General features: G+C 41.0%; 1 protein-coding gene across 5 annotated transcripts in view; it reads left to right on the top strand.

Moving 5' to 3' along the window:
• The window catches only part of ADGRB3 (adhesion G protein-coupled receptor B3), a 466862-nt gene that overhangs the window by 346626 nt on the left and 95263 nt on the right, over positions 1-24973 (top strand). For all 5 annotated transcript variants that reach the window (XM_081186906.1, XM_081186903.1, XM_081186902.1 and 2 more), the window contains 3 exons: positions 8416-8542; positions 10157-10260; positions 14629-14731. In XM_081186906.1, the coding sequence (XP_081043032.1) occupies positions 8416-8542; positions 10157-10260; positions 14629-14731 (334 nt within the window). The remainder of the gene's footprint in view (positions 1-8415; positions 8543-10156; positions 10261-14628; positions 14732-24973) is intronic.

Raw genomic sequence — 24973 nt, forward strand, 5'->3', positions numbered from 1 at the left:
CCTACAGCGTCAATCACTTGCTTTCCAGTGTTCCATGTCAATACTAAATCCACACCTCATGAATTTTACATAAGTCCAGGGGGAAATATCTACCTATTTAATACAGAATAGAAGGCATCAAAGCTGGTATGAAGATCTTGTTTGGCTGTCCAGGCATTATAACTGAGCTACTGCAATACATAGCATATGCTCATTACTTTAGTGTTACTGTGATAAATCCTATGGAGTTGAGTTTCTTTTCCTAAGGTTTATTTCCTGAGCAGCTTCAAATCTCATTGGGTTAAAAATTGGTTTCTAGCCCAGATACACATTTGTTTTGCAAAAATAATATTTAAATGGGATTAATTTTTGATTTAGAGATCAGGAAGAGAAAATCTCAGGGCTTTTTGTTTTTGTTTTATTGGCAAACGTACACATCCAGAGGGTGTTTAGTTACATTAACCAAAATGCTGAAATCCTCCTATATACTTGAGAAGGGAAAATATAATTGCTAATCTGTCTGATTTCAACTGCAGTCCGTAATCCAAACTGTACAGACTCAATGGGTATTTGAATGGCAGAATATTTATATCCATATTTTCGTATTTGTTCATTTCATATATTCAGTATTTCCCCCCTTGTTTAAATGAAGCATAAGAAAGATGCTAATCAAATGAGTCACTTGGGAGTTTAAAATGCATTGATATGAACTTTTCAGAGAAAATGTTATTAGCTGCTGTGGCCGGAAGGAGGAATGTGAAGATTCCCCTTACACAAATTCCCTTGCAACTGGCTGTGAGATTCATCTCAATGACCATGATTCAACATAGAGTTAGGCCTGTTTGAGTTTATTGATTTCAGTGGGCTTCAGTACACCATAAGCACACTCTTCACTGAACTGTGTACCAAGGATGGGGAACCTGTGGCCATCTAGGTGTTGCTGGACTACCAACTCCCATCATCCCTGACTATTGGCCATACTGACTGGGGCTGATAGGAGTTGAAGTCCCATAAAGTCTGGAGGATCAGAGGGACCTCCCCCATCCCTTCTCTACCCTATAGCAATGGTGTGCACTGGAAGAGTAAAGGATGTGAAATGACTGAGGTTTTGAATCTGTTTCCAATATTCTGACTAGCTGAATTCCAGTAAGGAGAACAAAGGTTCTCTTTCTGACGAAAGGAGTGAAGTAAGAGTACCATCCTGAGGCAAGATCCTGGCCTGCCCTTTCCAAAGACAGATTGAAAGAAAGCTCTTTTCTCAACAAGGCAGATCCTGTGTCTTCCTTCCATGTTTACACATAGCATCTGGCCAAGTGGTGTTTGATGTGAAAATCAAAGATGGCGTAATTGTTTCTCTAAATGTGTTGTTAAGGAGAAATATTTTGTGGTCAGTCTTCCTGTGCATAAATTTCCATAACTATCTGACAATAGTGGGAGTTTTCTGCACCATCCTGCATCACTAAAGTAAGCCCATAGCACATAAGAGTAGGCTTTATATCCTGTAAGCACACTGGTGTGCAATTACTCAGTTAATTAGTAACTGGAATCAGGAGTCACCAATGTGAGTGAGGGAATAACAATCCACTCAGTAATAAACAAATCCTTTTTTTCTTATATTGGCAAGGATTCATCAGAGGAGAATAATGTGGTAATTGGTGTACATTATGTGATAAGTGCATTGCTACATGAATAGTATTTTACAGTAGTACCCTGGCACATTCTCAGTAATCATTATTTTTAATTATACAAAATAGCACTGCAGTTAATATGACATTTGCAGCATATATTTCAACAAGACTTAAGACTCATGCATGGGCATGCTATCTAAAAAATGTGGCTGCAAGTGCATCGTGTGCGGCCTGATCATAACTCTGTGATCAATTTTGGCACTGCCATCTTTGTGCTTGATTCTTGCTGCTCAAAGATGCTCAGAGGTAACGTTTTAAAGCACCAGGTCTCATCTCAATCTAAAATGTGGGTCCTGAATGGGGCTGAATTATTGTTTCAAGTGCAGACTTAGCCCAACAGGGGAGTGCATAACCAGCATGTAAACTCAAATAAATAAAAATAAAAAGTAACATTTGACAAAAGGATGGAACTGAATGAGCACTCCAGTACTGGGGATTTGGAGAAGGGGAGTGCTCAGTCACTGAGGAACCGAAGAATTAAATATGCTCATGCTCAGAACCTTATTTATTTTGTCATTGTATGTAAACTCTGGCTTTCAGGGCATTGCATGCTTTTACTCTTCTGTTTATTAATAATTTTACTGTATTGCTTTGTTGTCGGCTTGTGATAACACAGGCTGTCAAATTGCTAATGAATGGACCAGAAATAGGAGTAGGATGAGCAACCTTGAGGAATGCAGTGTTTTCTCATGCACAATATACAGTACATCCAGTGCTAGGTGACTGCAATATCTCCAAAAGAGAAGGTTAATCTCAAAAGAAGATGCTTTGATTATGTATGATGAATGGGAAATAACTTGGCATTCATTTTGCTAAAACCTCATCATATAGATAGGCAGTCCTGAGACTCAAAGTCCTCATAAACAGGGATCATTTTCAAATATTCATATATTGAATATATTATCGGACATAAGGAAATACATTTATATGCCATCTTCTGCCTCTAAGGTAGTTCACAACAATAAAAACGCAATCCTGAAAGAATTAAAATTGTATCAGGATGATGCTAGAGTCACAGAAGTCGCCCTAGCTGAGAATTGTACTGCACCATTCTGAAACTGGTCAACCTGGGCAAATAAATTTAGCTAAAGCATTTTTAATTTTTAACTTGACATAGAACCAGCAAGTAATATTGGTAGATGTGCCACTTTATAACTATTACACAAAAACACATACACCTTGCTTTATAACAATATAACATCATAACAAAAGAAGGAATAATTAGGAAAACATTCCCAATAGGAAACAGGATATTGTCCTCTTTATCAATAACTTAATTGGTTCCAAGGCTAAATCCTAGGTCCAAATAAGCAAGCAGAGTTGCCCTGATAAAAGGGTGAGACACATGCTATCACATGTTGTTACATCTTTGTACAGCAAATAAATGTTCAGCAAATACAGCATCCTGTGTGATGCTCTGCAATGAGACCAATATGACATACTGCTGTGGCAGGCTGTTCCCCATAAACCAACAAGGGGCATTCCTTCAGGGCAGCAGCTCTGCCTCTCTTGTAAAAGCTGATGGCTCCAACTGGGAGCATTGAGTATTTGCTGCTGCTTTTGTGGTTTGAGGTCAGAGTTACAAGCCTGAGCCAGTGACTCAATAGAGGAACCTCAGGGAAGTTCAAAGAACAAAAGGAAGCATGATTGGATAGGGGTTTTTTTTGGGGGGGGGAATAGGGAGGAGGACAAGTCTGGTGCCATTATTGTGGCCAGATATCTTGAAAGTTTCAAACATATTGTGGTGACAGCTAAACCATCCCTAAGAAATAAATTGTGCCTTCTTCAAATCAAACAGAATTCAAGTGTTGCGGCATTAAAATAATTTAATTTTGACACAGTTTATTTAGGATATATATGAATAGCAAACCTTTAAAGTTAACTGCTTTCTAATACATAGCTTTTCTAATACATAGCTTTCCCCAAGGAATTTAAAATTAAACTTTTGTGGTGCTACTGAGAATTCTCCATGGTAGAATGCCACTCACCACACAGAATACATTTCCCAAGATTCCATTTAAGGAATATAAACAGATTAAAGCATGAGCCCCAGAAGTACCAATATACAGTTGCATTATCTTGACTCAGACAGTGGCATGAAGGGGCAGTTCCTAACTCACTGAGTGTGCTCACCCCATGGCTATCCTCACCTGGTTTAGCCAGCCAGTCAAAGCTGTTCCCAGGGTGTTGCTGCTGTCTCATGCTGACAGCTTCTAGGAGCCACAAGTGAGAGCTGAGTGCAGGGTGGGGACCAAAGATTGACAAACTATCCCAGAAGGAACACAACGTGTCCCCCGCCAGAAGTATGACCCCCCTCCCCTAACATCCCATACACCCCTCTAAATAAATACACAAGAATATACTCCCCATACACAAATGTATGTTTTGAACAATGAAGCTGTGGAATAAATTTAACTAGTCACATTATTATGCAGCCTTGATTTATTATCCTTATTCTGTCAATTCTCTGCTATAACTTTCTGCAAGTTTTCATGACTGCTGTTTCATTTTCCTTTTTTTGAAAAGCCAGACCTGCCAATAAGATTTTGTTACCCTTCTCCTAGTGTGGAGCTCAAAACCATATTCATGAGAGATGAATTTTTGACAATATTGAACCCTGCTCTGTGTCAGTCTTAACATCAGGCATTCCCATAAGGCAAATAAGGAAAGCATGTCAGTAAGATACTCAGGAGACAGTTTGCAAAAATCATGGTATTTGGCTTGGATCCAAAGTAGAGCAAGTTTTAGTCCACTCAGTCAATGGGTTTTATTCTCTCCCCTTCTGGAAACAACATAGAGATGCTGGTATTACCATTTGTTCATCAGTCTTGGGTGTCACCTACACTGAGTTCACATGGAAGTCTTTCCCACCTGTACTTGGAAATGTCAATTACTGAACGTGACTCCAGAGGCAAACTAGGTCACCCATGCATTAATACCTTCAAATGAGGTCCCTGTGGATAGAAAAAAGAGATGGAGTAAGCCCATGAAGTATAATGGCCACAACTTTTAAAACATGTACATTCAAATCATAAACCAATAAGACGGAATAAATTTTGGAGGGTATGTGTGCAGGGAGATAATTTAGGGTCTTATCCACCCAAGGTACTGACCTGGGTTTCTTTGCTGCAGTTGTCCTTGGGTGGTCTGTTCATGCCTGAGCACTTTGCCTAAGGAGAGACATGAGCAGGTTTCCATGTCTCTGCAAAGGCAGCTCCTGATGCCACAGTTGCCCAAATCGGCAGTGGCCAGCCCAGTCCACAGACACCTCACTTCACCCAGGATGGGCCATAACCTCTCCACACACATGCATCATTCCACTCACTGCAGGAAGGGGTAAGTTCTGCTTGTATTCATTCCCCATGCTCACTAATACCTTCAACACTCATTTAAGGCCTCTCTCCCTCCATTGCATTGTCCAGTTGCAATGCAATGGCTTGAGAGTACAAACAGAAATGCCCATGGGTCAATTCACAGTTCAATATGAGCTCAATAGGTGGACTTAGGCAAACCTCTTGGAATCGGCCATGCATGTTAATACTGGCCCACGTTTCGGGATATTACTGACACAATGGTGTATAAATATTAAATATTTGCTTTCCTTTCTGAATCCCATGGGTCAAAATTGCACTTCTGTGTTTGGTAGAGCAGCACACATGGTAGAGCAGTTCTTCATAGTAAATAAATATAAATGGCACATCCTTCACATTTCAGCTAGCTTAGGTCCAATATGCAGCTTGCCATTGCAGCATGCTTCCTTGCTTGCTTGCTGCAAAGCCGTTTCCCCAAGGCTGGCTTTCATGTTTCAGTAGAAGCATGTTGAAGTTCCATAATCTGCACTATATTGCTTGCCTTGATCTCATGAGTATCTCCCATGCTACAACCACACCTCCATCAAGGCCTCTGATGCTGGCATTGGAAGTAACTGCATGGCATTCTAGACAACTAGGTGGAGTGGTTCTGATGACATGAGGCATGGGAATCAGCCCCAGGAGAGGTCGTTTTTCAAAGGCAGTCTGGCTGCAAAAGTAACTTGCAGAGTAGCTCAGATGAAGACAGTGTCCAAAGGGCTGCATTGTAAACTCTGTACAGTCAGTAGGGCTTCTCGGTCTCCTCTGTCCCTCTCTACCATCAGACAAGCCAGCCCCAAACCTCAGGATAATTGTAGTTGTGGAGTTTGAGTTAGCATATTGGAGAAGAAGAAGAAAAAGAAAAAGAAAACAGAAGTCTACAACATGCAGGCAAAACTTTGTGTTTGCCCAAAGGGGCTTTGGGGGTTAGGGGCAAAGAGTCTTACATTATCTAAGCCTAATGGGTGTGTGAGCCAATTTACCTGTTCTTAGAAGGCCGAGAAAATCTCACTCTGCTCTCCAGCTTGTAGTGTTACTGCAAACCTAGGAGTTGGATTCAAGTGGTGTAATTTAGAAACAAACTGAGGATTGTGACAAGGTATGGTGGCAATCAAGCGAGCCAGTCCAGCTGCACTAATCAACTCCTGGAAATGGTAGCTTTCATGAGACCCACCTCTCAGGCAGCTGCCCTATCCTTTCCATGGCCAATTCACCCCTGAGTGTATTAAACGTCTCTGAGAATGGATAATAACACTGCCTTTATGTGTTAAGCCACGTCAGTTTCCCTTAAGCTCCCATCTTCTTTAATATTTAATCACCCCTGATAAATGTATTTCATTTGGGCTTTAACAGCGTGTCACAACAAGACAAGATTCAGAGGGATGAATAAATTGAGTAGGTGAGGTTAATCAGTAGCAGGTAGATTCCAGTATGTATGTGTGTGTGCGGAAATTAGACAATATATACCAATTATATATGTCTGCGTGAATTACAACATAAATACTAATTTTTCACACACACACAATTTAAAGGAAAATAGTCCTGGAGTTTTTAGGCGTTTGTGAGTTTGAAGGCTACAGCTGGCCTGGACAGGGTACCGAATGAGATCCTGAATAGCGCAGTTTGGGGGGACTCTCTTGACCCCCGCCCCCGTCTTATGCTTTGTTTATGACTCGGCTCCGAAGCCATTTGTAGTGCCAACTATTGAGCTCGCGGGGTGTGGAAGGCAAGTGGCGCCTGGTGGGCTAGGAAGGCGCGCGCTTCGGAGCACAAATGGCCGGGGCTCCAGAGTCCGCGCTCGCAGTCATCGCCGCGAACAGACGTGGGAAAGCCAGAGCAGGAGGGCTGGTTCAAAGGGAGTTGGGAGGAGGAGGAATTTGAAGGTGAAAGCGCTCTTCCCCTCCCTCTCCTTCTCTCGCTACCTCCTCCTCCCCCTTGTTTTTAAGTGCCTTGGGGATGGAATTGACAGCACTCGCTGTTGCTGGCAGGAGACTTCCTGGCATCCGTGCACAGATAGCTTAGGCAATACATGAATCCCTGCATACGGAGCCTGGTTCTGGAAACGGGGGGAGGGGGCGAGAGAGCTTGTGCGAAGGCATGTGAGGGGGAAGAAAACGACACCCGCCTGTTCCAATTCGCAAAACACTAAATGCGTGAAAACTGGTTTGAGTCCGAAGAAGCCGAGCAGTTCTCCTTGAGGAGAGACCCCGTAACCCCTTTGATTCACATGGAAAAACAAGGCGATTCTCTCTTCCCACCCACCACCCACCCCTACTCCCGCCTTGCTCTTTTTCTCCGCACAAGGAAAACGCGGGTTGATACCATTTTATTGTTCTACCGGGGAGGATTAGAGAAGAAGCTTTTGTACTTTTTAAATTGCTAATCAAATCAAGGGTGGCGTTTTTTTTTTCCTTGAGCCCCCCCCCCCTTTAACAACAGGGTGGTAGTGGATAAAGCTACAGCAAACAATCTCTTCGCGCTTGTGTGTCCCGTGTCCCCCCTCCGCCTCCGCCTCCGCCACACACCCACCAGCACCATGGAAAGGAAAAGGAGGGAGGGAAGCAGGGCGAGTTGGACGGAGGGATGTCTGGAGGGCGAACTGGTGTCTCTTGAACGATGCGCTGCCCTGCTGAAATCCACCCCTGCGCTGGAGCTCAGGCGAAAAAGGGAAGAGTTGAAGAAGGAATCAGCCGCTGCCGCTCGTTTCCAGGGTGAAATCCGCAAGGCTGAGCTTTAAAACCCACAAGGAGAACAAAATAGCTACACCACCTACGAAATCCTAGCCAGAAAAAAAAGAAGACCCAGAATTGGCCAATCTAACCAGTGTTAATCAGACAGATATTACAGAGCCATCTGCATTTAAATTACACACACACACGCACGGAAGAGAGGGAGCGAGGTAATAGCTTCACAAAAACGTGGCAGAGCTGGTATGAAAGACGGGGGGTGGGGGAACCACAAGGGTCTTTTGTTTTATTTTCCCCCGCTATGAGTTTTCGCAGTGATCTGAGCAGTTGGGAAAGCGGCGGGCAGCGGGGAAGGCTTCCGCTTCTACGGCGAGCCGAGAGAGCTCTTACAGAGCCCTTTCAGCACCAAGAGCTCTGGACAGCTCACTGCGCGCCGCCGAGCTGCCTGCTTGCCTTCTGTCCCCCTCCCTCGCCGCCTCTCTCGCCCCCCTCCCCGCATTACTGTACAGCTGGAGATGCATCTAAATTAAGTCCTATTCAACAACAAGTAGATCTCTTCTGTCCGGGAACCACACTAGACTCTGCTCTCAATTAAACTGCATTTTCTCTTCAAGGAATTGACCGTCAGCCGTAATCATCCCGATTTTCTTTCTCTCTCTCTTTCTCTCTCCCTCCCTCTTTCTCTGTCTCCCTCCCTCTCTCTTCTTGCAGGAACGACTCTTTGGGAACCTGGTCCACCCAGGGATGTAAAACTGTGCTTACCGATGCATCCCATACGAAATGCTTATGTGATCGTCTCTCTACCTTCGCCATTTTGGCTCAGCAACCTAGAGAAATAGTAAGTAACAAAGGACGGGGGAAAGAAGAAAAAATCCCTGAGTTTAATGCAATGACTGGGAGGGTTTTTGGTGTGTTTTTTATGTGTCCAGCATTAACTCAGATGAGAAATTGTATCAGCGTTGCAGGTCTGGAAAAGACTGGCTTTTCTCTTATCTATTAGCAGTTCTTAGTTTTTGGGAACGAATTGCTGGTTTTGCCTTATAACTAAATGCTAGTCAGTTTCAGATGCTGAGGTACTCCTGTTTTCTTAGAGAAAACTTAGCAACTGTAATGCAATGTATTACAGTCCTGGGTTTTCTTTTTTTTAAAAAAAAAGAGGGAAAAAAGAATGTACAATGTTTTTTTTTATTGTTGCTGGTAGAAGCAGGAACCTAGCTACACTAGTTAAATAGATTGCAGTTCTGCATTGGGCATTACAAGGAATCTATGCTGTCTGTTGATATCTTGTAAAATAGACCCTCTAGTATGAATGCAATGAGGAAGATTGAGAAATAGGAACTCAACAGTATTAATGCCTATAAAATAGGTTGGCTGGGGGTTTTTTTGGTTTTTGGTTTTAAAGAGCAAGCACCTTGAAGCTTTAAGGGGAAAAGATTTTCAGTGTGTGGCCAAGGTTCTTCTCAGCAGTAAACTAGAAGTGTTTGGCAGAAATAAACTTAAAACCCTGGATAAGATATACAGTTTGCCTCACCTCAGTTACAAATTGTATCTTGATAAAATGCAATTTATACTGGAGCCTTGAGGCTTTTCAGCAGCACACTGCTAAATCAAGCAGCAGATCACTGCAAACTTCCAGGTCTAATTGTTTTGAATGTGTACATTTTGAAACACAACAAAACAAAAAAACAGTGTAAATGCTTGTGTTTAGGGCAAAGGTGGGGTGTTGGGGGTAAATTCATAGCTCAAAAAATGGTTTTTCTGCCTCAAGGTCATTTATACTTCAGCTCCTATAAATATTAAACATTAGAAGTGCTATTGTTTCAGAGGTCCAGATCTTACAAATGATGCATACGTTTTGTTCTCTTTTTCTCTTAAATTGGTACTCTCTTAGCTGCTAAGAGACAGAAAGAAAATGAATGCTGGCTTTAAGGCAAAGTTACTGTTGAGTTAGAAAGTTTGATCTTGTATTTTGGACAAGAAATTAGTTGGCATTACATTTGTCAGAATAAATCACATAATTTGTTTAGAACATTGATCCAAATACGTCTGCCTTTCAAGGAGGAAAGCCATTTTTACTTGTGCAGTTTTTTTCCTCATAGCAAAACCTAGAGAGCTTTTTAATGTCAATTAATATTATGGGTGCCCATCAGACTGTTGGCTTTCCCTATTCTCTCTTTTAAAAATTTCTATGTATTTATTTTCATGAGATAAAATAGACTGCTGAGGATATCATCAAAGACCAGTGGGGTTACTGTCTTGGTATTCTGTAAATGCCCAGGCCTCGGATACTTTAGGAGCTAGGACAGAGGCTGAAGTAGAGAGACGTGGTTACTTGTTGGCAATGCTATATGTGGCTAATCACTACATCAGATATCCATCTCTCCTATTTTGGTTTTGTGCTTTAGTTACTGGAACATGGTTTTATCTGATAGATGTTTGTTATGACCCACAGATCATGGAATCATCTGGTGCTCCCTCAGTAACCCTTATAGTAGGCAGTGGCCTTTCATGCTTGGCTTTGATCACCCTAGCAGTTGTCTATGCAGCACTATGGAGGTATGTAATTGAATCGTGTGGGTTTACAGAAATGTGCAATTATTCAGAACTGAGGGGTCATTGAAGAAGGGTTTCTACTAATCTAGGAAAAACAAGATCGCTACTGTGGAAGAGTTGTAACGTATTAATAAGTCTGATTAGGTTTACACGGTTTCTGTTCAGGCTTGGCCTGGTTGTGATCAAATGCCCCATTTTCTCTTCCTATTCAGCATTCATGATATCTGTTATTATTATCACCATTTCTTCTCAACACTGAGGAGCCACATTCAGAGCTCCACCACCGTCAAGGGTTTCCCCTTTCAATTCACTGGAGAAGGGTGTGTGGACCTGCCATTTCAGTTGAGAATCCCACATATGGGATACATTAAGGACTGCATCTCCCCCATAAGAACAGACGCAGGCCCTGTACTTGGCATTTGAGGCCCTTCTCAAGAGGTTTGGAGAGTGGTAGCATGAGAACAGGCCTTTTCTGTAGTAGCTCCCCATCTGTGGAATGCTCTCCCAAAAGAGGCTTGCCTGGTGCCATCTTTACATATCTTTAGGTACCAGGGGAAAGCATTCCTTTTTACCCAGGCCTTCAGCCATTAAATAATGTATGGCCTGTTGAAGGTGGTGAGGGAAGGATTGTTATTAAGTTTGTTTTGTTATTATGCTGTCTATTATTATGCTTTGTATTATGCTTTCATTATTATTCTCTGTAAAATATGTTTTAAACGTTGTACATCACCCTGGGATCTTTTGACAAAGGGCGGTATATAAATTAAATAAATAAATTGTAAATAAATAAGATGAAAAGAGCTCTGGGTTGAAGTGATAGCCCTTCATTGTAATCACACTTCTAATCAGCGATATCTCTTTAAAATGAGAAGTTAGATGATATCTACTCCAGGATCCTGGCCTTATGACACAAACAAATGCTGCTTTGGTTTGCTTTATCACTCAGACTTGGGGTCTCAAAGGTTCCTCAGTAATTTCTGACCTGAGGCAACTTCACACATTCGATTTTGCTTTAACACAATGTTCCTTGAGTGTCCCCAGGTGAACCTTAGCACAGTGGACATCCCGCACAAACTGAGATTTCCTATAGTGATTTCCACATGCCCAGCTCTATTTGATGAGATCCAAGACATGCTCTTTGTGAGAGATGGGAACATCTGTGGCCTTCCAGATGTTGGATTCCAATTCCCATCCAAGTCTCAGCACAGCCAATGGCCAGAGATTGTGGGAGCTGTCATCCAACAAAATCTGGATGGTCGCACATTCCTTATCATAGCTCTTATGCGAACGCATCCTCATGGATCATCTTGAGGATTGACTGTGTGAGCTGCCCATAGATCACATTCACAAATGAAAGCCATGGAGAAATTCCAACTGAAGCTGCTGCAGTTTCGAAGTGGGGGGGATGAATCTGTCTGTGAGTTGTAAAATGACAGTGAATTATCCTTTCCCAAGTGGACACTTCTTGAAATTATTATTTTTAAAATAGTTTTAAAAGAACATTGTAGTACTAACTGATGGTTTATCAGTACTATTTATTGCTACATGACACTGATGAAACAAATAAATGATTAAATCCACATAAAAACCATAGGTGAATACTTATATAGTTACATATTTATCTAAACTCTATGACTCTATGATTCTATGATTCTAAATCAGAGCCTTCTGAACTTTTCATGCTTGTGACACACTTTTTAAGAAATGTATCGTTCTGTGACACTGTAGCAAACCAGAGGTTAAACTAACCCCTTTTCAGCCCCAGGAGGAGCCCTGGGAGCGTTTGCGTGACACACTTACACACTGCAGTTGACACACTAATGTGTCACGACACATAGTTTGGAAAGCTCTGATCTAAACGAACACAGTGAGCCTAGCAGCATCATGGTGGGGAAACTTGAAGGGTAATACTTCACTGTCCTCACACCTATTTATTTGGCAGAGCTGGCCCAGTGCATTGTGGGATTACTTTTCTAGCACTTGATGGAATCTAAAACTAAGGAAGCCTAGGGTTAGTATCAGTCTCTAAATGATAAACTTGGTAGTGTCTATAACCATGAATGTTACACCCAACTGAGGTTGTTTGTTTCCAAAATGAGGGGAAATGTTATGCACCCCAGTCTTTACTAAAAGTAGTAATGCACAAACAGCAACAATGAAAAAATGGAGCAAAGCCTGAATTATTTGAGTCCTTGGATAGCATGTGGGATTCTTACCTACAGTGAGTTTTCTTTAGTACAGGGAAGGACATGTATCTGAGGAGTCCACTTTGTTCTAAGGACAGAATCCCAGTAGGTGGCAGAGATTTTTGCCACACAAACCAATACTTTCTTCTTCTTTTAACTTTTTAAAAATTAATTCTGAAGATAGGAACAAACATGCATACTTTCATGTATGGTACAATCATGTTTTACTTCCTAGCCATAAAGGCTTTACAGTAGGGTGACCAGATGCAAAATAGGACAAGGCTTCCCCACCTTTAATAGTTCTGCAGAAGAGAACACTGCAACAGCTTAACTTGCATGGCAAGCTACAATTTTGTCTCCTGCACATCTATTGCAGGTGTGGGAGTCCTGCCCTCTTTTGCATCTGTCTGCCTTACTTCACAATTATGGGGCACATCCACTCAGGTATATCCCCAGGTGTCTTATAAGAAACTAAAAGAGAGATGTAGCATTAAAGAGTTGAATGGCTCTCTCTCTCACACACACTATTATTTATTTATTTATTTATGAATGAATGAATGAATGAATGAATGAATGAATGAATGAAAGTATGCTCAGGCTCTCACAACACTTTGATTAGAAACCAGGAGGAGTAACAATGGGCAGATAAAATTGCTTTGGAGAACAGATCTGCACCATGGGCTGCCAGGAGAACATCCCCGACTTAATGCAAAGCAAACCACTAGAAACCCCAACATATTTCTAGTTGATCCACAACCCAGTTGAGTAGAAGAATTTGTATTGCTATCAGAGTCCGTAGAGATGTGCTTAAATATTTTCAGCACAACTGGGTTGTACATCACACTCATAATTTAACACAGGACTATCTCAATGCAACATTTTTTCACTGGCAAGGACAGATGAAAGTGTCAGGGTTTGGGGCAACAAATTATTTGGTTTCCTATTCCTGTGAAATTATTCCGATGACTTAAAAAAAGACTTTACAAGTTTGCTTACTTAGCAAACTCTATTTTTTCTTAGAAGTGAAATGGACTTGTGTTGATCATATGATGTTCAGTTCCCTAGTGCAACAATAAAATTAGATCACATGGGGTAGTATTCAACTAAGATTTACTCAGGGTAAACCCACTGAAATTAATAAACATGACTAAGTTAGGTTCATTAATTTCAGTGGGTCTACTCTAAGTAAAACTTAAGTTGACTAGTACTCATAATGCTTTCATAATTTACTGAAGTGGACTAATGTCCATGCACCCTTCAATAAAGTTTTCTCAATGCAAAACTAATATTCTTCATTATGCAAGGCTGGTGTGGTGTTTCCCTGTTTTTGCTGCAGTTGGGAAAGGGGTTCGGCCAAGAACAGGGGGAGGCATCTTGTGCAGCAGAGCCAATAATTGAAAGATGGCTACTTTTTGGTAGATACTTGATCTTGAACCATGATATTTTGCTCTGGATGATTCTCCATATCAAACAGCATGCAAAAGTGTATGTAAGATATACAAAATGTGAACTTTCACACACTAAAAAAGTTTCCTAAATTACTGGCAAAGCAACTATTGGCAGTGGTGTGTATGTGGAACTGTCAACTTAATGCATTATTTGGCAGTAGCATAAATTATCTGTATTCTAGCTTCTATACACAAGCTATTTTGTAAGTATAACCTAGCATCATAATTAATGAGTGGATTAAACTTATATGCTCAAATATTCCTATCACACAATAAGCAGTGGGTGTCTTATTGAAATGAGTGGCAGCTGAGCAAAAGCACTAATTTTAGTAGGGCTTCTGTAAATCATTTCCCAGGGGGTTGCAGCCAGTCATAAGCAGCTATATTGCTCTAGAACTAGGTGGTGCGAGCTGCTAATTTCAAAATGCTGTATCATAAGCATCAAGGGCTATGAACTCCAATTACCAACACACATGTAGCAAATCTCTTGGAATTGTTGGAGCATTATGGAGCACTTGTTTTTTTCTTATGCAATGCTCTTATTAATAATAAAAAATAATGATTTTAAAAGTTATCTTCAGACCTTCAGACAGAAGGCATTTTATTTTTCAGAAGTGCTGTTTAAAACTTTTTAAAATGTCAGAATTAATGTTTTATTTTTAATTTTTTTAAAAAATTACAATATTGGTATGCAATGTATTTAGATAGCCTTTTGTTGTGTGTCTTTCTTTGGACAGATACATCAGATCTGAGAGGTCAATAATTCTAATTAATTTCTGCCTGTCTATTATCTCATCAAATATTCTTATACTGGTTGGACAAACGCAGACACATAATAAGGTATGAATAAACTACATTTATATTATAATTGCATTCTGTTTTTGTATAGCTGAATACATTTGCTCTCTTTTTTTGTCCAAAAAAATTAAGGTGTTTTTTTTAAAAATTGCAGATAAAAGCCAAAGAAATTATTCAACGTGTTGCCTATGTTGCCAAAGAACCCCCCTTTCAAACTTCCCTTTGATAACCTTCCCTCTCAATAATTAGCATTTTGTGTAGCAAAGTTGTGTAAATTTCAGAGCTAAAAAAAACCCCAAAGACATGATACATCAAAAACACAGATTCTGGCTCAAATTGGTGTTGTGATGGGATTGTATTTTTGTCATTTTTTGTAGCATACCGACATTCAATGGGAGGTATGAAAATAGTTATAGCACAATTTTATTTTTATTACTCAGAACTAAGCTCCATTGAGTTTAGTGGAACTTACTCCCAAGTAAATAGCACAAAAGATTTCAGCCTTAAGGTTTTATTCTTGAAGATTTGAACAGATCTATATGCCATGTGAATGCTATAAAAACTCTGATTTAGCTGGTGACAATTGTTGTGTTTTGCATATTCATTGCTCATCTTCTCTTTACAATGTGACTTCTTTTCTGCCTATATTTGTGTATTGATATTGGGACATGACTGTCAGGCGTGATTCAGCCTAGTTGAAATACATGAGGTTATTCCGTGATCCTTTCAATCTGATCCTAAACCCAGTACACAGCAGTTCCATTCAAACCAATGTCGCTTACTTTCCTGTATTGGTTTTGGGTCATATTACCTATTAGCTTCAATCCATTTACCTTTGTACTGTCTTATGGATCAAGATGATATTCAGTCATGTGGAAGTATAACTAGTATGTGGATCATGGCTAGGCATTTGTGCAGGCAACAAATGAAAACTGCAGTATGAGTACATTGGCTTTCTCGGTTAAGGCAAATTAGTGTTTTAAGATATGCACATGTGTTTGGTGCATGGATTCTGTACTCTATGGTCTTCCTGTTCTAAATTCTATGAGGGATTCCTGGCCTCGTTAATATTTCCAGTTGCTGGTAAATTGATTAGTTGGAAAGAGAGAGAGAGCATGGTCTGATCTCTAAAACCTGCTGCCCGAGCAAATGTATAATTAGAAGGGTATATCTAGCACTGTGTCACTCCAATATTGTTAGTGCAAATGTGTTGCAAAGGTTCTGTGTTGCAGTGGATGATCCATGACAAATGTTTAGGATTGTGGGATGAAGCTGAAGAGCTAATATCAGCATTTTGCCTTTAACTGCATCTGGGCCAGATTGATGTTGAATATATGTATGTGTGATACTTTAAAAACAGCTGCTACTCATTTTAGCCATTTTCTAACCAATCCATCAAAATCAAGGAGTATTCTACCACTGACTTCAGTTAGATGTTCTTATTGTTCTCAAGAAGGGGAAAGCAAATAGACCTCAAAAGGTTTGACTTTACAGCTATGGGTATCATAAAACTGTGGCACTTTAGGCCACCATGATATTCCATTATTCCTGCACCTCATGTCATAGGGTGGGTTATTAGATTACACTTAGTCATGCATTCAAGTGGTAGTGCAGTGTGGAAGTAACTCAAGCAACTACCATAGCAGCAGCAGCAGCAGCACAAAGCATGGCAAAAAGCTGAAAACTGGGTGAGTTTCCTCCTCCCATCTTTTACTGCTCACTCAGATAGATTGTTCATGTGAGGTCTTAAATATAATTCATGAATTAGCATTTGTATCTGAAATGACACCTATAGCTCCCTATACAGAGCAACACACACACACACACACACACACACACACACACACACACACACAGATGAGCCTTCTCCTATGGTGTGTGATCCCACACTGTTGGAAACTCCCTCTCCTTCTCCCTTTGTATGTGTGTGAAGATTCCAGTCACCCTACCAGCAGGAAGAAAGTGTGTGCCTAGAAAAGGGGTGTGTACATCTTGATCTATTCAGATAATTGGCATTTCCAACAAAATGTATCAGCTATCAGTGAGAAAATGCTCACTATATCACTTCTGAAAAGGTATTTTGAGATTTAATGCCCTGTCTTGTTTAAGTGCTGCCGGATTTCCTCCCCACCCCCAAAAATGAAATCAAATCAAATTTACAACCCAGCTTTGTTCTAACTTAAAAACGATTTTGCAAAAGGTTCCCAACCCCTAGTCTATATCATCTCTCAGTCCATAGATATGAATTGCTGAGAAAGTATATTATATGGATGGAGGACAGAGTAAGACATTCTGTGCCAAAATGTGTCTTCATTAATTACTAGCAAAATTTAATTTTAACACTTGTTTACTGCCTAGCTAATATATTTTGATACCAGCTCAGCCTTTCATTTTGTGCAATCTCATGTGTTTCATGCTAAATTCCCATGTATGGACACAATTCAGCAAAGCTTTGTGCTGCTTTGATGGAGGTCAGATATTGCCATACCTTTCTGATTAAAATTGGTGGATATGACAGTTCAAAATGCAGGTGTGAAACCAGGTCTGTGCTTATATTTCTCCTGCATGATTTATTTGTTCATGCACATGAAGATATTTAAGCCTGGAACTAGCATGTCTCCAAAGTTGTCTGTAAATCTAATCTATAGTGTCCAATACAGGTTGAGGGTGAATTACTATAACCACATTCTTATTTGAGATTCCAGTTTGTGGGTTTTGTACTCTGATTCAGTATTTCACAGAACAATAATACTTATTGGGGATTTTTGAAAGGGAGATTTAATCATGCTCTTCCCACTCAAAACAGAGTTAAGGCCATGTTCAAAATATTATCTTCTTAAAGGACCCCCAAGGCAACCTCTTGCATTTCTCTTCCCACGCATTTCAGCTGCTGAGTGCCTTTTTCACATCCACCCAATTATGAAGCCACACCCCCATTCTTCAGACCCTTTCGTGCCCCTGCTTTCATTTTCAACCACATTCCCATGCCTCCTAATCCCTCCTTTCTTGCAACCCCCTCTGCACTCTCATTTTTACCTTCAGCCTCTTTTTTCCTCCACTCTCCTCCTTACTTTTCTTAACTCTCCCTTGAACACATATCACTCTCATTTCCATGCCCTGTCCTCTCTCCCTTTGCACACACATACCCCATTATCAACCCCCTTTTTCTACCTCCTCTTTTTTCAACTCTCCAGGGCACATAGACCACTCCACTTTTCCATGCCTCCTCCTCTCTCTGCATAACCTCTTGGCTCGCACCAACCCTTGTTGATATATGTTTCTGTATCTTTAAGATCAGTAGAATTTTAAGAGCAAGGCTGTCAGCTAGCTTGTTCAGTTAGAGAAGGTCAATTTTAGTTGATGGGTGTTGTATATAAGTGGGTGCTCACTTGTTAATAAAACCTCTCTAAATTGCCACACAGAATCTGGAACTTTGTTGAAAGCAACAAATGATAGGAGTGAACTATATTCTCGGAAGTTGTTATGGGATACTTAAGAACTCCACATTCTATATCTCTCACACATGAGTGAGTTGAGTAATAGAAGAAGGAGAAGTTTAAAACAGCCATTTTATTTCCTTTTTGTGTCCGTATGTCCCCTTCTCACTGTACTCAAATAATGGTAGAAGTTTAAGTAAAGTGGTGGTGGAAAGATACTGATTTCAAACAATGGCAGAGGTTTGAATAATGCAGGGATATAATGACACTAAGGGGTTATTTTTCAAGAAAACAGACCAGTTTAACAAGGAGATGGATAGATCACAGAAGCAAACACCAAAAAGCTAACACAACAAAGCCTTCCCAAATTCCCTTAATGATGTACTCAACCATTGTTTTACTTCCCTCCTCAGTATCGCCCCCTGCTCACTCTACCCAAACTTCTGCTATTGCTTAAAATCACCAGTTTTCCCCTCTGTTTTCTCCAGCTCTGCTTTGTTCAACCCTCTGCTGTTGCTTAAAACTGCCATTTTCCTATGTGTCTCTCTATCTTCTGTTTTCTCTTTTGCTCCCTCTCCCACCCCCACCGTGCAAATTCAGGATTGTGATGTGGCACTACAAATTTTCCAGTGGGGGTTGCACAATGACAGCATTACATTTTTATGTATATAGGAAGAATGGTTTGGTGTAGATGTAAGAAAACCATATTAAAATCCCTGTTCAGTGATTAAGTCTTAACTGTATGTACCATATGTCATTGGATGAAGAACTGGTGATACAAATGTGGCAAATGGCTAAATAATAACCCTACTTTTTGACAATGTTCCATCAAAGTCCAAGGATTAACACTAACATTTGTTGTTTACATTTACCTTAGAAAATGTATCACTCCAAAAAATATAAAACATGCAATCAGTGGTTTACAGAAAAGCAGTGTCTCTTGTTATAGTGTTGACATGACCACAAGCCTTTGAAGGCAAAGGGACCAGTTATGCAGCAAACCCCTGCCAAGTATTTGAACTGGCTCTTCTAACTACAGTTAACTGGCTGCTGCTTCTGTCTCCTTGCTACTGAAGACACAGTGACAATATATAAGTCTCCTGGGTTGTTGTTGTTCTTTGGACAAGCACAAGATCTACAGCTCCTGGGTTATTGAGCATCTGTCTGCTGCCACAGATGGCGGCAAGATAAACTGCCCTCCTGTACTGCACCCTGGCATTAGGGCAATCAGTTCTGTCATCTCAGCAGTAGCATTGTGATTGGCTCCCTTCTTCAAAGCAACTCCTTAATGCAAATTCATGCAATACTCTCTTAATTTATGTCAGCAGCCTCACTGTCCTTGGGCACATATAACTCACATGGATAAAGGCCAGGCAGCTGTTGTTCGTCTAGGGTGGCCATGTGCCCTACTTTACAGAGAACAGCCCTCTGTTTGATAAAGAAGCATCAGAAGGGAGAGCAGGGGCTTGGAGGTTGCCCATCAAGAGTTAGCAGCACCTTGATAGTAAACTAAGCAGGAACATATGTCACCTGGTCACCATTTACCTAATTATGGTGAGATGCGTTGTATTTCTATCTAAATTACAACTATCCTTTCTAAATTTGCATCGGTGCATATAAAATAGTGTGTGCACATTTTATGTACATGTGTGTCCCCTTTTTTGGGTGATCAGCCTCTCTTGGGCTACAGCAGCTTTTGCCAACCTGGTATCTATCCTCCACCATCAGCCCCAGCCAGCATGGCTGTGCTGGCTGGGGCTGTTGGGAGTTAGTCCAAAACATCTGGAGGCACCAGGATAGTGAAGGCTTGTCTACAGCCATTCCCATGATCAAGGTTGTGTTACCTCTAGTGACAACCTCATTGATTGCTATGATGCATTATGTTCATGACTGCCCACTTCATACCTTGCATTTCATTTCTTGAATTATTACATGAGCCAGACCATAGAAATTCAGCAGGGCCTCTACTAGGCAATAAGCCTTTCATGATAGCAGGTCTCCAAACCCAATAAAAGCATGTGTTCAAAATCCAAAGGCATTTCTCTTGATGGTGAACATTTAAGAGAAACATAGAAACAAACAAATGCCTAATTGGCTTTTATTATTAAATAGAATAAAACATCAAACCAGGTTGTTTTAAATATATATTTTAGAGTTGAATACAATAACTAATATGCATGAGGAACATGTAGATAAGCTGTTCTTGCCAGCTAACCAAAAGTACCCACAGAATATGTTGTTATCTTAGGAGGTCTGCAAGAAAATAGGATGAAATCATTGCAGTGGAATAGTTTAGGATGATATTAAACACCAGTTCTTATAAATTAGGTCTTATGACTATGTCTCTGTTAGCTTTATACAATTCCCCTGTATGAATTAAGAGGAGATAGCAGTTTCAAGGACTTCAGAAGATTGTGCTTTTGCCTTGTTAAATTACTTCTTGTCTTCAGTAGAAATGGGGTTAAGCTGTATCTGTGCCACAGGAAGAAGAAGCTTAAGCTTGTATAGTTGGGATCCTACAAAACCACCTTGAATTCTTCAAAGCTGAAGTACTTTCTAAAAATTTCAAATGCACATAGCTTGCAGAGAGACATTCCACCCCCACTTCCTGCTCTGTGAACTAGTATTTAAGTTTAAAGCTTCAGAAGTGTAGGTCACATAGCTTTTTAGCTCTTTTGAAAAGATGGGCAGTGGGGGGGGGGGATAGGTTATGGGCTACAGGGAAATTTAGATATGTGAAGATCTAGACCAGAAGGGCCCAACTTTTCATACCAAGTGTACTTTGACACAGAACCCGTGGGCTGCACGGAGGAGGGGGACCAAGGCCAAAATTTGATGCCCCCAACCTTCGTGCTGTCTACCGAAAGATAGGTAAGGAGGTCCCAGGCTTTCCCAAAAGTGAGAAGGAGGTGGAAGGACTCTAGGACCCTGTCAAAGCCCTCATGCCTCCTTCTCAAAGCCCAGTGCCTCACTTTCCTGGCTTTGGGGAGGCAGCAAGAAGGCTGGGGGGCATCAAATGTTTCCAAGGGCCACCAAAAAAAGACACTGAGGGCCACATGCGGACCTCGTGTTGCAGCACCCTGATCTAGCCCCTCCTTTGCCACAGTTGCTGCTCAGCATTGCAGCCACTTCCTAACCGCTAGTCTCTGCTGGCCTCTCATACCGTCTTAGGTGCTTTCTTATTTCCTCTCCTCTCTTTCGCTGCTCCTTGCACTGCATGAAAAGCTGCCTCTGGAGTTCCCTTGAGTTTCATAGCTTCCAGAAAAGTGTGCTGCATGGTTCTTTAGATTGTGGCCTATATCACATAACTCTTTCCATATTATTACCTACTTGCTGTTGCTCTCCATGCCACCAAGAGAAATTGCTGCATTTTGTCACTCTGGACCTTGCTGCTTGCTACTATAAATTGTTTGATTATGTTCCAGCTTTAACACAATTGTAGGCTTTCCCCTACTGAGACTGTGATTGGTATCCGCCTGAATAACTTGTGTGTGTACACACACACACACTTTCATTTTATTCATATTCTGAAACTGCCTTTTTCAGCTTCATTAGCAATGGCAATGTAAATGAAAGAAAACACTTTACCTATTTTCCTTGTAAAGACAAGAAGTCTGCACCCTTTGCAAAAATGCATCAAGGCAGATGGAGGCAGCTAATTATGTCGCACCTTCCCTCCTTCTTGGTGTGCATATGCTTCAGTCTACTGGTATGTCCTGCTGCCTTAGAGGAGTTTGCGCAACACATGATCCTTTAAGGCAGAATGCAAGGTAGCTTTTCACAACACAAGCAGAATACCCTATCAAATGAGAGCATCACATTTGTTATGCTCTACTTAAGGCTTTTCAGGGAGGGGAAATCCATACACCATGCTCCTAGAGGTCACCTCATTTAATACTGTGAAGCAATGCCCCAAAGTAGCTGTTTCTGGCAAGCAAAAAAGTGGGGCAGGCTTGACTGAACAGGGAACGGACTTGCTTGCATTTAAGAGGGGCCCAAATTTGACATGACAACAATCCATTGCTGGCTCCTTTTTTACATTCCTGTATGTTGCTCTGCCAATACAAACTTCCTGTTGCCTTAGCATAGGGGTATAGGAAACTGCTTTACACCTGGCAGCAGTTCTCCAGGGTTTCAGGTAGGAGCTCTACTTGGAGATGCCGGTGACTAAACCTTGGATCCTTCACACACAAAACATGTGCCATGCCACTGAGCTACAGCCATCCCTTACCTGTCTCACTATCTGAGTGTAGAGTGAAGCTTTCAGCAATGTCCAATCTACCTAGAGGTTAGCGGCAGCTACCATGGTGATTTTTCCCTGTAGGCAAAAAGCGGGTGATGGAGATAGGTGGCACACCTAAATATTTGTTGCACTTCTGCAAACCTCGGGTCTGCTGATGCCCCCCTATAATGTGTGGCTGCTACCACTTTGGCTGTATCAGAATTAGAATATAAGATGATCTACAGCATTTAGGTGACCTAGCTGAGACACCCCTGTGGTGAGCTGCAGTGAGCCCTTGAAAGCATCACTGCAACAGGGAAAGTGTATAATTTGAGGCACTTTGCTGCAATTTACTCCTGTAGGATTCAGAGTCCTGTCTGAACTGTTTCAATGACATCGTGACATGCTGTTCTGAAAATGGAATTTGTTGCTGTGCATTCTCTTAGGCCTATTTTTAATTGTTTTTCTCCTCTGGAAATCACCCCACACCACAGCCACGAAGAGCAACAACACGTCTGAAAGCACCTGTTGCAATAGTTCCAGGCAATCTGTTGATGACTCAAGGAAGCTATTCCTGGTGTGACACTATTCCCCCTTCCTATGCTTTTACATTTGGTCGTATTCCAGCTCAAATGGCAAAAGCTGCAACTGAGCAAATGAACAAACCCTGATGTGTTAAAAAGAAAGAAAAAAGTTCCTGCCCTTTGTGTTTGGTAGAGGTGACAACATGGGCCACTATCACTATTTCCGGGTTGCAAATTCAGATTACACAGTTAAAGTTGCTTTGGAGGTAGTCTGGACCAAAAACCTGCTTCCACACGAAGTTGGACCATTTGTGATATCGAAGGTGATATGAAAATGCACTGGAAAGTATGGCACAACACTTGCTTGGCACAATGTCATCCAGCCTTCCTGTAAACAAATCAGAATGGATGCTCAGTAAATAGCCAACATCATCTAACCTCCCTGTGAACAAATCAGAATGAATGTTCAATAAAGAGATCCCTGGAAGCAACCCTGGGATTCTAAAGTCTGGTTCAGGCATTGTGTGTAGGGTTACCAATTGGTTAGAATTTCTGTAAGTATGGCAGCTGAGGAAGAAGAGCTATAGTCATGCAAGCTGATGTCCACCAGTAACTATGATAGCTTGGGTTCACTTATTTTTGCTGTCCTTTTATTAATTTATTTATTTTACTCAGAAGCATATATTCAGCCAGTCATCCCTCTTACACACAAGAAATACAGTGTCTGAGCTGATGCTAAATAGGGGTAGCTATGGCAAATAAGGATCCTTAAAAGCAAATACCTTTCTGATTTGACAGTATCTGAAATAATCATTCTCGTAATGGCCAACCATTTATTTGGCAATCCAGCTGCATGAGAGAAGACTTTTGTTTAACAGGGAAGTGATGGCCATTTGTCCTCCGTTCTTGGCAAACCATGACAGTTCACATATCACATAGGCGTGAGTAAAAGCACTTGCAGGGAAACAGGTTTTAAAAATTGGTTCCTTGATAATAAATCTCTGAAAGCAATTCATTCTCCTGAGTGCTAAAACATGTTAAAAATGACACAATCCTTTTTGAAAGCTAGTTCTGATTCTGAATGGCACAAAAAATACGCATTTTGCACAGCAAGGTTATTGAGTGCTGTCAATACCTTTCCAAATTCCTCTAGTTGTGTGCCTGTATATCTTTGTGAATGCATGAAGAGCTTTGGCATGTAGAACTTCGGTGTTATTTTGTGATCTTCAATCTCAGCAGCATTTTCTTATCCTCGTTGAGTCAATTAGAATTTCTACCTATGGGATAACTGCTGGAGTCGGAGGGCAATTAGATATGTGAAGATAACATTCCTTTCTATAATAAACCTTCACGCTCTTTTGTTTTCCAAGACTCAGACGGATAAATCCTGCATCTTGCCACTATTACACATAGTAAGTCTTAAACACTTCAGTATTTTGGCCATATTGGCAGAAATTTGCTCATAAATAGTTTTAAGTTAAAAAAAAGAAGTCTGGAAGGATAGCGCATAGAATTTTTGACAGCTTTGTGTGTTTTGTATCCATGCCAGGACGGCAACGGGTTCTGTTAGGTTTCACCGCTGTGCTATCTCTTGCAGCTCTTTTTATGCCTGCATTTGTACAGGAGCAGTGGCTGAAAATTATTTCTAAATACTTGTTAATGGAGTTGTCACACTGAGGAAGATATGTGAGCAGTCCAGAGCATTATTCAGGTCTTAACAGTGGCCAGTACCAGCTGCTTTCAGCGAAGTTGGCAGCAAGTAGTTCTGGGATTATCACCGCCTGTGATTGCAGAGTTTTGTTTATTGGCTAGTTTTGATGATGTGTTTCCACCACCAGAAACAGGATGGGGGCAATTGTCAACTGCAATGTGGTTTCATCTTTGTGGATAGTAGTAGTAGTAGTAGTAGTAGTAGTAGTAGTAGTAGTAAAGGAACATAGGAAGTTATCTTATATTAGGTTAGACCAATGTTTCCCAAACTTGGGTCTTCAGCTGTTTTTGGACTACAGTTCCCCTCATCCCTAACGACTGGTCCTGCTAGCTAGGGATGATGGGAGTTGTAGTCCAAAAACAGCTAGAGACCCAAGTTTGGAAAACCCTG

This window comes from Podarcis bocagei, assembly GCF_964188305.1.
Source record: "Podarcis bocagei genome assembly, chromosome: 3".
Taxonomy (NCBI): Eukaryota; Metazoa; Chordata; class Lepidosauria; order Squamata; family Lacertidae; genus Podarcis; species Podarcis bocagei.